The 14,124-nt window shown below is 37.3% G+C and overlaps 1 protein-coding gene across 1 annotated transcript in view; it reads right to left on the bottom strand.

The window, feature by feature from the left end:
* LOC115223464 overlaps positions 1-14,124 on the bottom strand; it is a 332,103-nt gene that overhangs the window by 278,018 nt on the left and 39,961 nt on the right. Inside the window, exon 2 of the mRNA XM_029794052.2 lies at positions 282-335. Coding sequence (XP_029649912.1) covers positions 282-335 — 54 coding nt within the window. The remainder of the gene's footprint in view (positions 1-281; positions 336-14,124) is intronic.

Genomic DNA, 14,124 nt, shown 5'->3' on the forward strand with positions numbered 1-14,124 from the left:
CGAGCAAAATGCTCAATGGTATTTCGTCTGTCTTTATGTTCTGAGTTCAAATTCTGCCAAGGTCGACTTTGCCTTTCATCCTTTTGGGGTTGATAAATTAAGGACCAGTTACGCTCTGGGGTTGATGTAATCGACTTAATCCCTTTGTCTATCCTTGTTTGTCCCCTCTATGTTTAGCCCCTTGTGGGCAATAAAGAAATAAGAAATAATTGAAAGCTGAATCTAAATACAGCCATACATCAGAAATAATCATTAAAAGTTATATATATGGTTAGACTGACCGGGTAGGATTCTCCAGGAACTTCCAAATATTCTTCAACTCCTGCATCGCCAGACTGAAACATAGAGAAGAAAGAAACTGTTAAAGAAATCTTCAATAATAATAATCATGTGATTAACCATGCAGATCCTCAACACCAACCGACACTGACTTCCCTCATTCTCTAATACTTTAACTCCCATGTCCCCTAGCATAAAGCTGACTCCCATCTCCCCCAGGGTTCATAGTCCTGCAAGCTGCTTGGTGGCTTCAGCAGTGCTGGTGGTATGAAAAAAAGGACACAATACATGGTGAAAAGTGATTGGATTTAAGCAGAGCATCCAGGCATAGAAACCATTGCCAGAGCTGACAGTGGAGCATAATGCAGTCGTTGGACCCATAGGATCCTGTTATACAGGCCAATCCATACCAGCATGGAACATGGATGATAGATGATGATGAAGAATAATGACAGTAGTGTCCCATTGTGATGTGTTCTAACATCAGCATAAAACCATCTTGTGAAGGGAGGTAAACAAAATACTTAGCAGCTTTCTTCCAATACTTTACTTCCTGAGTTCAAATGCTGCTGAGGTCAACTTTGCCTTTCACCCTTTTAGGGTCAAAACAACAAAATATCAGTCAAACACTGGTGTCAATGTAAATGATTCACCCAACTTTTAATAATGAAACTATTGTATACAGTGCTCAGGTGCACCACAACTTGTCAAACTTGCATACAAAGCATATGCAGTAATGTACAAATGTCTGGGAAGTGAACGGTGTATGAGTCAGATACATGCTTGTGTGTGTATGGAAGGGAGAAAACAAGTGTAGTGTTGGCAAATCTCAGGAAGCATGGAAGTTTTGATGGATGCAGTGCTCTGATAACCAACAACTGGTGCTGGCACCAACAACTCAAAATTGCTGGCCTTGTACCGAAATTAGAAAGATTATCACAGGAATTATTATAAGGTTACACAGAGTGGCAACAAGAAATTGTGAAGAAAGTAAAATTTATAAAGAAAGCAAAGAAGTTATATGAATGAGAAAGTTAGTATAAAGTACTACAGGTGTGAATATATGTTGTAGAGTGTTAGCATATGGAATTATTAAACAGGGAATAAGAAAGTAGTCTACAGGTGTGAGGATATTTTGGGGGAGTGTTAGCATATGGAATTATTAAACAGAGACTAAGAAAGTAGTCTACAGGTGTGAGGATATTTTGGGGGAGTGTTAGCAGTTGGAATTATTAAACAGGGAATAAGAAAGTAGTCTACAGGTGTGAGGATATTTTGGGGGAGTGTTAGCAGATGGAATTATTAAACAGGGAATAAGAAAGTAGTCTACAGGTGTGAGGATATTTTGGGGGAGTGTTAGCAGATGGAATTATTAAACAGGGAATCAGAAAGTAGTCTACAGGTGTGAGGATATTTTGGGGGAGTGTTAGCATATGGAATTATTAAACAAAGACTAAGAAAGTAGTCTACAGGTGTGAGGATATTTTGGGGGAGTGTTAGCAGATGGAATTATTAAACAGAGACTAAGAAAGTAGTCTACAGGTGTGAGGATATTTTGGGGGAGTGTTAGCATATGGAATTATTAAACAGAGACTAAGAAAGTAGTCTACAGGTGTGAGGATATTTTGGAGGAGTGTTAGCAGATGGAATTATTAAACAGGGAATAAGAAAGTAGTCTACAGGTGTGAGGATATTTTGGGGGAGTGTTAGCATATGGAATTATTAAACAGAGACTAAGAAAGTAGTCTACAGGTGTGAGGATATTTTGGGGGAGTGTTAGCATATGGAATTATTAAACAGGGAATAAGAAAGTAGTCTACAGGAGTGAGGATATTTTGGGGGAGTGTTAGCAGATGGAATTATTAAACAGGGAATAAGAAAGTAGTCTACAGGTGTGAGGATATTTTGGGGGAGTGTTAGCATATGGACTTATTAAACAAAGACTAAGAAAGTAGTCTACAGGTGTGAGGATATTTTGGGGGAGTGTTAGCATATGGAATTATTAAACAGGGAATAAGAAAGTAGGCAATGCTAACAAAATTTGAACTCTGAAGAACTTTTCATATTGATTCCCTTTTGATGTGGTCATTAACATTAAAAGAGAAATAATGGTTTGATTAGTTCCATCAAGGTCCATACTGAAAGGCTTAGGTTTAGCAGTGGAAGCTGATGAAACAATTGCCAATTATACAGGTAATTAAGTGTCATTAGAGCATCCATTAGTATGTAATTAACATGACTAGCTGTGATTCTATATTGATTAATGTGAGACTGAATATAATCACACCTAATAATAATAATAATAATAATAATAATAATAATAATAATAATGATAATAATGATGATGATAATAATAATAATAATAATAATAATAATAATAATAATAATAATAATGATAATAATAATAATGATAATAAATGCCCTGATGCAGTACCAGGCAGTGGCTCTCATGGCTTCTGATCTTAACTGATTGGAAGTGTTATCATGTACATTGTTTTGTCTTGGTATAAAAGATGGGCTACAGCAAATATTCTGCTCAATACCACAGATTTGCTTGTCAGTTGTTTGACCTTAACCAGTTGAGCATGTCCCTTAGTGGCTGACAATATGTGCATCTCTGATCACGAACAGAAGTAGTGGGGGAGCATCATAGCCATGTGTGGAAAGAGATTCTTTGGGGTTTGAATAATTCACCTCTGGAAACATGGGTGGTTCTTTCAACATCCTTAAACAACCCTTATTCAGGGACCTTTTGAGCGGGATGGGCTACTCAACCTGAAGAAATTTCTAACTGGGCCCCACCTGCAAGGTCATGTGCTGTTTATCTTGATATGAGATCACCATGTCACGCACATATGGTTGTGATGCATGTGCCTGGTGTACCTTTATCAGATGGGTAGTCATGATGGGTATATTGGGCTTCGTATATTTTACCCCAGTGTCACGTTGATGGCATGCACTGCTCTCTCACTCAATGATAATAATAATAATGATAATAATAATAATAATAATAATAATAATAATAATAATAATTTATCATAATCATTAATTAATATCTTTTCATTCATCTACCTGTCACAAAAAAGCACATATACATACGAAATGTATATACAATATATACATACAATATATTGTATATACAGTATATACAATATATTGGAACATATTAAAAATTTGCCAGTCATACAATACAAATACAATGCACAATGTATGGAAGCACAGGGGCAGCTGTGTGGTAAAAGGTTTGCTTCCCAACCACATGGTTCTAGGTTCAATCCCACTACACAACATCTTGGGAAAGTGTCTTTTATTGTGGCCTGGGGCTGGCCAAAGCCTTATGAGAGGCTTTTGTAAACAGAAACTGGAAAATGTCTGTCATATATATATAATAATTATTGTTATTTGAAGGAATAAATCCAAACTTACAAAGAAAAAATTCAATTTAGAAATACTAAATCAAATTTCACACAATATTATATATATCTATTATATACGTTTTTATTATTATTTTTTGCAATTTACTTAATCATCGACATTTTATTGTTATTTTAATTTCAATATTTCTATTATATGTAATTTTCTAGATGTAATTTAATTGTTCATTTTGAATTGATAAAAGGTGTTTTTTTTTCTAATTTTATATATATATATATAATAATAATAATAATAATAATGATAATAATAAGGACAGACAAACAGATTACGTCAAATATATCGACCCCAGTGCATAACTGGTACTTATTTAATCGACCCTGAAAGTCTACCTTGGCGGAATTTGAACTCAGAACATGGTGGCAGAGTAAATACTGCTAAGCATTTCATCCAGTGTGCTAAAGATTCTGCCAGATCACCGCCTTTGAACTCTGATTCTTGATGATTTACTGCCCACAAATGATTAATTCTAAATAATGACAATTTTTCTGTTTTCTTCAAAACATTTTTCCTGTCCTTTTCTTTGTTTTCAGAAAACTTTGTACACATAACTTCCATAGAAGCCATTTTATGCCCATCTGATGAAACATTATTATTAACCTTTACATGGAATTCCAAGTGATGGTAATAATTTTCTTTAACCCTTTCGTTACTGTATTTATTTTGAGATGCTCTGTATTTCTTTCAATTACTTTAAATATAACAAAGAATTTAGTAAAATAACTTAATTAGCATTCAGCTAGTGTTAGGAACATAAATTGTGCCAAAGGTTGGTGGAAGATTTTAATTCAGAACTTTTGAAAACAAGACATTTGTACTCAGAGACAGAGCCGGTTTCAGCCGGGTTGGTATTGAAAGGGTTAATGACAGTTACTAATCTCTCTCTCTCTCTCTCTCTCTCCATAAGCACAAAATCCTGTAGCCTGATGTAGCTGCTATACACAGTGTATGCCTGTAGAAAGTTATTAATAACAGAACAAAACATTTTGTAATGTCAACTTTACTCTTTTACTTGTTTCAGTCATTTGACTGTGGCCAAGCTGGAGCACTGCCTTTAGTCGAGCAAATCGACCCCAGGACTTATCCTTTGTAAGCCTAGTACTTATTCTATCATTTTCTTTTGCCGAACTGCTAAGTTACAGGGACAAAAACACACCACCATCGGTTGTCAAGCGATGTTGGGGGGACAAACAGACACACAAACATACACACACACAACACACATATATATATATACATATATATATACATGTATATATACTACGGGCTTCTTTCAGTTTCCATCTACCAAATCCACTCATAAGGCTTTGGTCGGACCGAGGCTATAGTAGAAGACACTTGCCTAAGGTGCGACGCAGTGGGAATGAACCCTGAACCATGTGGCTGGTAAGCAAGCTGCTTACCACTCAGCCACTCCTGCACCTTGCTCATAAATATTCATGACCTGTCTCAAAGAAAGTCTTAATTAGTTTAAATTAAATGCATAAATTCCTAAACAGATATCAAATAAAAGCAAATTATATATTTTATAGTTAAAATGCAACTTGCTATGCCTATCATTAACCAAAGTAACACTGATTAATTTGCACAGCTAAGAATTTGTATTAATGGTACAAAACAGAAAAATTTCAAAAAAGACATCAATTTGCTAAAAAAAAAAAAAAAATCAAGTGAAGATTTAAAATAAAAATAAAAACACTAATTGAAAAAATAGCAAACCTGGAAACTATTAAATTTACCTCATTAAAATTCATCGCAGTAAAGTTATAGCAAAATGTGTGATGGTAAAGATAATTTATATTTTATGTTTTGTTGTTTACTTGTTTCGGTTTACTCGACTGTGGCCATGCTGGGGCACTGCCTTGAAGAATTTTACTTGAACGAATTGATAAAAGTACTGGTTTTTCTTTTTTAAGCTTGGTTCTTATTCTATAGGCCTCTTCTGTTGAACTGCTAAGTTATGGGAATGTAATAAACACACATACATATATATATATATATATATATAAAGAGGCACAGGTGCAGGAGTGGTTGTGAGTTTAGTCATTGAGAAGCAAACTTATTATCACACACCCACTCCTGTACTTCTATCTTTTTTATTTTTTTTACATATTTATAAAAAAAAAACAAAAAAAACATGCATGTAACTCACAAAAAGACCATAATTTTCTGACAAACAGGTAAAAAGAAAACCATTATTGACAGTGTGTAAGTTTAAATGTCTTGGTCTAAGAAATTTATTTGCAGACACATATATTTCATTGTGAACAATATCTCTTAGTAGCTATACAAAAACACATTGTGTGTGGGCGTATCAGTGTGGGTATATGTGTGTGTGTGCATGCAAGTGCTGTACACACACATACACACACACACGCACACACACACAAGGGTTTTATTGAAAGTATTGTAAAAGTGGGTGGCCTAGGCCATTCCAATTGGTGTTGGCAGAGTCACTTTTCCACTCAATATAGTCTCTATTACAGACAATGTATTTGTACCATCCTTAACCCTTTCATTACCAACCCCGCTGAAACTGGCTCTGGCTCTGAGTACAAATGTCTTTTCATAAGTTTTGAATTAAAATCGCCCACCAAAGCTTAGTCATAATTTATGTTCCTGACACTAGCTTCATAACTAAGTTATTTTACTAAATTCTTTGTTATATTTAAAGTAACTGAAAGAAACACAGAGCATCTCAAAATTAGTACAGTAATGAAAGGGTTAAACACAGCCCTTGAATATTCTTTGAAAACCTTCAGCTAAGCACCTGCTTCTTCACAGCCACTTTCACATTGTCTCTGCCATCAAATAATTGTCCATCATAGGCTGTCCTTTACTGAATCAATCAGGTGAAAGTCAGAGGATGCCAGATTAGGATGAAGGACTACTGGATACCCCAGTTTTCCAGCTACCTGATTTATCACCAAAGATGTGTCTAGTCACACACTGTCATAATGAATTCTTTTATTCTTTTATTCTTTTTTTTGGTCATCTTGACTGTGGCCATGCTGGAGCACCGCCTTTACTCAAACAAATCGCCCCCAGGACTTATTCTTTGTAAGCCTAGTATTTATTCTATTGGCCTCTTCTTGGTAACTAATGCTGGTGTGCTTACATCCCCATAACTTAGCAGTTTGACGAAAGAGATCAATAGAATAAGTACTAGGCTTACAAAGAATAAGTCCTAGGATCAGTTTGTTTGACTAAAAGGTGTAAACACACGAACATCGGTTGTCAAGCGATGGTGGGGAGACAAACACAGACACACACACACACACACACACACACATACACACAACAGGCTTCTTACAGTTTCCGTGTACCAAATCCACTTACAAAGCTTTGGTCTGCCTGATGCTAATGTAGAAGACACTTGCCCAAGTGCTACAAAGTGGGACTGAACCTGGAACCATGTGGCTGGTAAGCAAGGTACTTACCACACAGCTACTCCTGTAAATTTTACTCAAATTTAAAAGTATTTCCTGTCTTTTATAACATAACAGTTATTGAATTAATGCCAACCTTTGTCAAGCAAACCTATGATTAATCGTGTTATATTTCTGACTATCCTGTTTTTATTTTTAAAACACTACAGTGTGATCTGAGTGAAATTTGAATGATATTTCTAGCAGGTCGAGCAAATATATTAAAGCTTCTTTGGTTATTTAGTGTTACACAAAATCTATCTTCTTGTTTAACATTACCACATGAACTTCATGTGTCTTTACTAGAGTCTGTTCTGTTGCTAACTTTCAAACAAGTTCCTTCTTCATTATTTACATTATTTACATTATTTACATTATTTACATTTGATGGATATTTATCCTCATCTTGTTTGTTGTTAACACAACGTTTCGGCTGATATTTCCTCCAGCCTTCATCAGGTGTTTTGGGGAAATTTTGAACCAGGATTCTCATTCTTAAGGTATTTTTCAATGTTATTATTATTATTCAGGTCACTGCTTGGAATCGAACTACTATCTTGGGGTTAGTAGCTCGCGCGCTCTTAACCACTATGCCATATGTACATAATTCCTCATCTCTTAAATATAGAACAGTACCTTCTTCATCCCACCAGTCTTGAAAACCTTGCCAAAATAGATCATATAGTCCCCGATCATGCAGGCCCCTAGGCTACATAAGACTTATTTAATCAAAAGGCAATATTACTCTTTACTCTTTTACTTGTTTCAGTCATTTGACTGCGGCCATGCTGGAGCACCGCCTTTAGTCGAGCAAATCGACCCCGGGACTTATTCTTTGTAAGCCCAGTACTTATTCTATCGGTCTCTTTTGCCGAACCGCTAAGTGACGGGGATGTAAACACACCAGCATTGGTTGTCAAGCAATGCTAGGGGGACAAACACAAACATATACACACACACCCATACATATATATACATATATACGACAGGCTTCTTTCAGTTTCCGTCTACCAAATCCACTCACAAGGCATTGGTCAGCCCAGAGCTATAGCAGAAGACACTTGCCCAAGATGCCATGCAGTGGGACTGAACCCGGAACCATGTGGCTGGTTAGCAAGCTACTTACCACACAGCCACTCCTGCGCCTATAATATGTACATTATACTTGAAAATTAGTTGTTATTTAGTTCCAGATCAACTGATTGAGCAAGAACTGTGTTTAAAGATGATCCAGACATGTCATCTTGTCTTTATACCAGGTGCAATATATTTAGGACCACCTTAGTCAAAGCAGGCCTCCATTTTCTTGATGAAATATGAGAAAAATTATGTAGATATTTCTAGCAATTACAGAATGGTTGGCAGATTTAATCCATTGATCAATTTAATGCAGTCATTAGCAAACTGCAGTTCATGAGACTTTCTGAATGGCACAACTAATGAAAAATTACATTGGATGTTTTTAGCAGTGTGGCCCACCCAATGGTTAGCCATGTCTCATGTAGCCTACTTCTCAAAGAATGTTGTCCTTGCCTGGTTTAATAGTACTATGCAGCCCATGTGTGCTTCTGACAACATCCACTCTGTTTTTATCATTCAGACAAAAGTCCTTGATCAGAGGATAACTCGGTCCTTTCCTCTGACTAATTACAGAGGCCTTGAAAAGAGTTAAGGATGCTGACTACCCCACCCCTGCCATGTGACCAAGTCATGTAAAAAGAAGAAACAGGCATGTAGAAACACTCACACTCACACACACACACACACACACACACACAGACCTCTCTCATGGCTCAACTTGAAACTCGGTTCAATATTAATGCTCATCTTGCTTTGTATTCAAATATGTTGCTGAGCCACAGTAACAATTTGCATGACTCAACAGATAAGCAACAACTTTATCGATTTAAACAACAATACAGAGAAACCAGTTACCATCATAAACACCATAAAAGCCATTCCTTTTATTGCAGAAAATATATTAGAACCTGTTTCTGAGTGGGTTTTTTTTTTTTTTTACTTAAGTTTACATTAGACAGACAACTTGTGCTAATTACTAACATATTATATAGTATTAGTGAAAGTGAATCAATATACAGAGACTAGATCTAACAAGTCTGTCATTAAAATGCTGCTGGATAATATATTACTTAAAATCAGTCTAATTGAAATTTGTACTCAACTGACTGCACACATGCCTCTAAACACAAACACGGGAGCTTCTAATGTATTAAAAAACAAAATATATTGATCGAATGCCACACACAAACAGAACCAACGGAAAACTATTTGAATGGTTAAGCTATTCTACACAAATGCAGGCGAATTTCCATACCAAGCACAAAACCATAAGTTAATGCAAAGCAAAAAAAAAAAATGCAGAAAAAATAAAAAAATACAGAAAAAAAACCGATTGAAATGAAAGAATGCAGAAGATCAACTGCAAATTCTGTCAGCTGACCTCAATGTTACACCTTTTTAGTACTCTGCTCCAACAAAGTTAAGCTTCAACCTCAAAATTGGTTCAAACTTGAATTTTTATAAATGAAAAAAAAGTTTCAAATGTCTTTTTCCTTTTATTTGTATCAGCCATTAGACTGTGGCCATGGTTGGGCATCACCTTGGTGAACTTTCGGTAGAACAAATTGACCCCAGTACATATTTTAAGTACGGTACTTATTCTCATCATCATCATTGTCATTGTTTAACGTCTGTTGTCCATCCTGGTATGGGTTGGATGGCTTCAGCCAGAGTGAAAAGTTGAGGGGCTGCACCAGACTCCAGTCTGGTTTGACATGGTTTTTATAGCTTGATGCCCTTCCTAATGTCAACTGGTCTCATTTTGCTGAACTGCTATGTTACTGGGACAAAAAAGCAGAAACCTAACACTGGTTGTCAAGCAGTGGTGGGAGAAGAACAGACACAACACACACACACATGCATATATATGTGTGTGTGTGTGTGTGTGTGTGTATCATTATTTAATAATTTATCAGTGGCCTGCATACTAAAAATACCATAATGGTTATAAGAAGAGTGTTGAATGATTACCACACCAGTCTGCTAGAAATAGACCCCTCACTGTCTATTTTCCTCACTTACAACCTTGTGTAGTGGAATGATAATCTAAGTGGTTCATAGAACTTTTTGGGGTCTATTTCTAGCAGACTGGTGTTGTAGTCATTCAACACAGATGCCAACATAGATGCCAACTTAAAGAATGCCACAGTGCTGAAATATGCAGATGACATCAAGCTGTACCTCGAAATAAAGAGGTCAAATCCTGTACACTATAGATCTCTATTGCAAGCAGACCTGGACACAATGCAGCAGTGGATCATGGACTGCAACTCAAGCTGGCTGTGGACAAATGTACCACCATGCATTTTGGGAGGAGAAACCCAGCGTCCACCTACTCCCTCCACAACACTAGTCTCAAAAAGTCTTCATGTGAACGTGACCTGGGTGTTATTGTCGACAGTGAATTGAGTTGGACAAAACACATCGCTAAAATTGTCAAGAAGGCTGGGGGTGTCTTGGCATCACTCACCAAATCCTTTGTGAGCCGCTCTCCGGCTATCTATCTGCGGCTTTATATAGCTATGGTAAGACCTCACCTGGAATTTGCATCACCGGTCTGGAACCCCTATCTTGCACAGGACATCAATTGTCTGGAAGCTGTTCAGCGACGTGCAACCAAAAGAATACCCTCCATCAGGCATTTGCCATATCCTGAACGCCTTACTTCCCTGGGCATGGACACATTGAAACTCCGACGTCTGGCAGCTGACTTGGCAGACACCCATAAAATTACCAACCATTGCACAAACAATAACTCTGAGCACCTCTTCAAACTCCACCCATCTAATACCCGTGGACATATTTACAAAGTAAGAAAACAGCACAGCTCCCATGATTTCAGGAAACATTTTTTCACGCTGAGAGTTGCTGAAGCATGGAACAAACTGCCGGCATCGGTTGTTAGTTGTCGGAGCACTGCATCCTTCAAAACTTCCATGCTTCCTGAGATTCGCCAACACTACACTTGATTTTCTCCCCTCCATACACACACAAGCATGTATCTGACTCATACAGTGTTCGCTTTCCAGACATTTCTACATTACTGCATGTACTTTATATGCACTTTCTGACAAGTTATGGTGCACCTGAGCACTGTATACAATAATTTTATTATTATTATTATTATTATATTATTTTAACACCCTTACTATAATTTATATATATATATATATAGCAGTAGCTGTGTGGTAAGTAGCTTGCTTACCAACCACATGGTTCCAGGTTCAGTCCCACTGTGTGACACCTTGGGCAAGTGCTTTCTACTGTAGCCTCGGGCCAACCAAAGCCTTGTGAATGGATTTCGTAGATGGAAACATCAGTGGCGACTCTGGAACTCAGACTGTTCAGGCTTAGCCTGAATATAAATTTAGTAAAGTGAAAGTGCATTTGCAAGCTGATTTAATTTCTACCAACACTAACTTCAAGTATGTAATTGCAGCCAATAACAACTCAGGCTCCTTTTATTGAGCCTGATCACAGTTCATTTATTTTTGTTCAACATCTGGTTGCCATCTTAGACAAGGAAACACAAACATATGCACCCACTCACACGTACACAGACTTACACATGCATACATACACGGTTAAATTGAAGGATACCAAGTAAAGACCCTGAAGAAATTACACCAGTATTATAGTAGGGTTGCAATTGCAATGGTTCCTTGTTGGTGCAGTTAAAATATGTGTAGGTCTATGTAAAGCTGTATAGATCATCATCATCATCATCGTTTAATGTTTGCTTTCCATGCTAACATGGTTTGGACGATTTGACTGATGTCTGATGAACCAGACTCCAATCTGATTTGGCAGAGTTTCTACAGCTGGATGCACTTCCTAACGTCAACCCCTCCGAGAGTGTAGTGAATGTTTTTACATACCACCGGCATGAGGGCCAGTCAGTGGGTACTGGCAACGGCCACGCTCAAATGGCGCTTTTTATGTGCCACATGCACAGGAGCCAGTTCAGCAGCACTGGCAACGACCTTGCTCGAATGTTTTTTCATGTGCCACCAGCACAAGTGCCAGTAAAGCAATCTAGGTAACGATCATGCTCGAAGTGGTGCCACTGGCATGAACGTGCCACCACTTCAATTTTGTGAGTTATTGTTGATTTCTTTGCATGCTTAGAACAAAATCATTAATCTGATAGAATGTCTTCTAAAAAATGACTAAAATATATGTACAAGTATTATTACTTTTTGTAAAACAGTCAACAACTATAGCTCTTTTTTTTTCTTTCTATTTTATCAACAAAAATCTGTGTCGAAAAATGTCAACTTATTTTGCGTATTTCAAGATAAGAGCTTCGTAAGATACTTTCCAGAACTGTCATGGTCGACACACAAACTTTCACCTACGCAGTCATTCTCCACCACTGCTTCAACACATGCCAACTTCAATCAATATCCATTTCTCTGTCATATGCTATCATGTAGAACACATTGTAACCAAGATTCTTTCTTTGATACACTCACTAATGCATCCTTTCATTGGCTGAAATGTCAGTATATCTCAGAATTCAATAGCTAACAACCAACCAAACGTTATTTAATGGATGATTAAGAGAGACATATAAGCATCTGGGAATTCACAACATAGTGAGTGGGATGCATAAGAGGCATCTCTGGGGGTTTTACAGTTGTCTTTGAGTCATGCATATATTTGTGTTACTAGGATTTCATAGTTATAGATAGATAAGAGATGTTTACATGCATCTGCGAAATGGGTTGTGTTAAACATACATAGTTTAAAGGAAATATAGATTGACTGTTTTAGGAATCACAGACGTGACACATCATCATCATCATCCTTTAGCATCCGCTTTCCATGCTAGCATCAGTTGGACGGTTCAACTGGGGTCTGGGAAGCCAGAAGGCTGCACTAGGTCCAATCTGATCTGGCAATGTTTCTACGGCTGGATGCCCTTCCTAATGCCAACCACTCTGTGAGTGTAGTGGGTGCTTTTTACGTGCCACCAGCACAGGTGCCAGACGAGGCTGGCAAACGGCCACGATCAGATGGTGCTTTTTATGTGCCACCAGCACAGGGGCCAGGCGAGGCTGGCAACGGCCACAAATGATCAAATTTGGAAATAACTACAGACTGTATATTAGTTCAAATGGTAAGACCAACACACCGCCCAGTTTAAATCATAACTTGTTCTAACTTGTGTGGTAGGTCTAACGCACTGTCCAGTTTAACATCAACACCTAGTCTAACTAGAGTGCTTGGTCTATATCAGTGCTCTGCAGTCTTTTTTCACTTGGGGTTCACTTATATTCTTTTCAAAATTTGGTGGCACACCTGAACTGAAAGGTTAGACTGCAGCACACCTGGCATACCTGTGGAGCACTAGTTCATATAACCATTGAGTTTAACAGCTTTGTTTAATGTAGGTATCGGCTTAACACCTCCATCCAGTTTACCATCTTATCAGTCTTAGGGGAGTAAACCTGAAACTTTATCTAATTCAATGCTACCTGATACTTTTGTGGTGGCAGCTAACACACCCACTTCAACTCTATAGCAGCTAAATTTCCCTCAAATACCTACTGGTTAAGGAATAGAGAAGAATGTATTAACCTTTTTGCATTCAGATTACTCTGTCAAATATGATGTTTATTTATTCACATTGTTTTGAATTAATCATTCATTTTCTTGTAGCTTTGTTTATGTTTAGAATGACATTGTAGGGTAAGTGTGAGAAGCCAGATTGAACATAAGACAGTTAGACTTTTTGGGCTGCATATGTTTGGTTTAAATACTAATGGATTAGAAAGCTGTACTTCCTGTGATACAAAAGACAAGATAATCACAGCAGGAATATTTTTGACCATAAGTTTCCTTAATCAGGACTGACCTGGGGCTAAACTGAAAGGACATATCTATCTATCTATCTATCTAT

The sequence above is a fragment of the Octopus sinensis genome, linkage group LG23 (assembly GCF_006345805.1).
Source record: "Octopus sinensis linkage group LG23, ASM634580v1, whole genome shotgun sequence".
In the NCBI taxonomy this organism is placed as follows: Eukaryota; Metazoa; Mollusca; class Cephalopoda; order Octopoda; family Octopodidae; genus Octopus; species Octopus sinensis.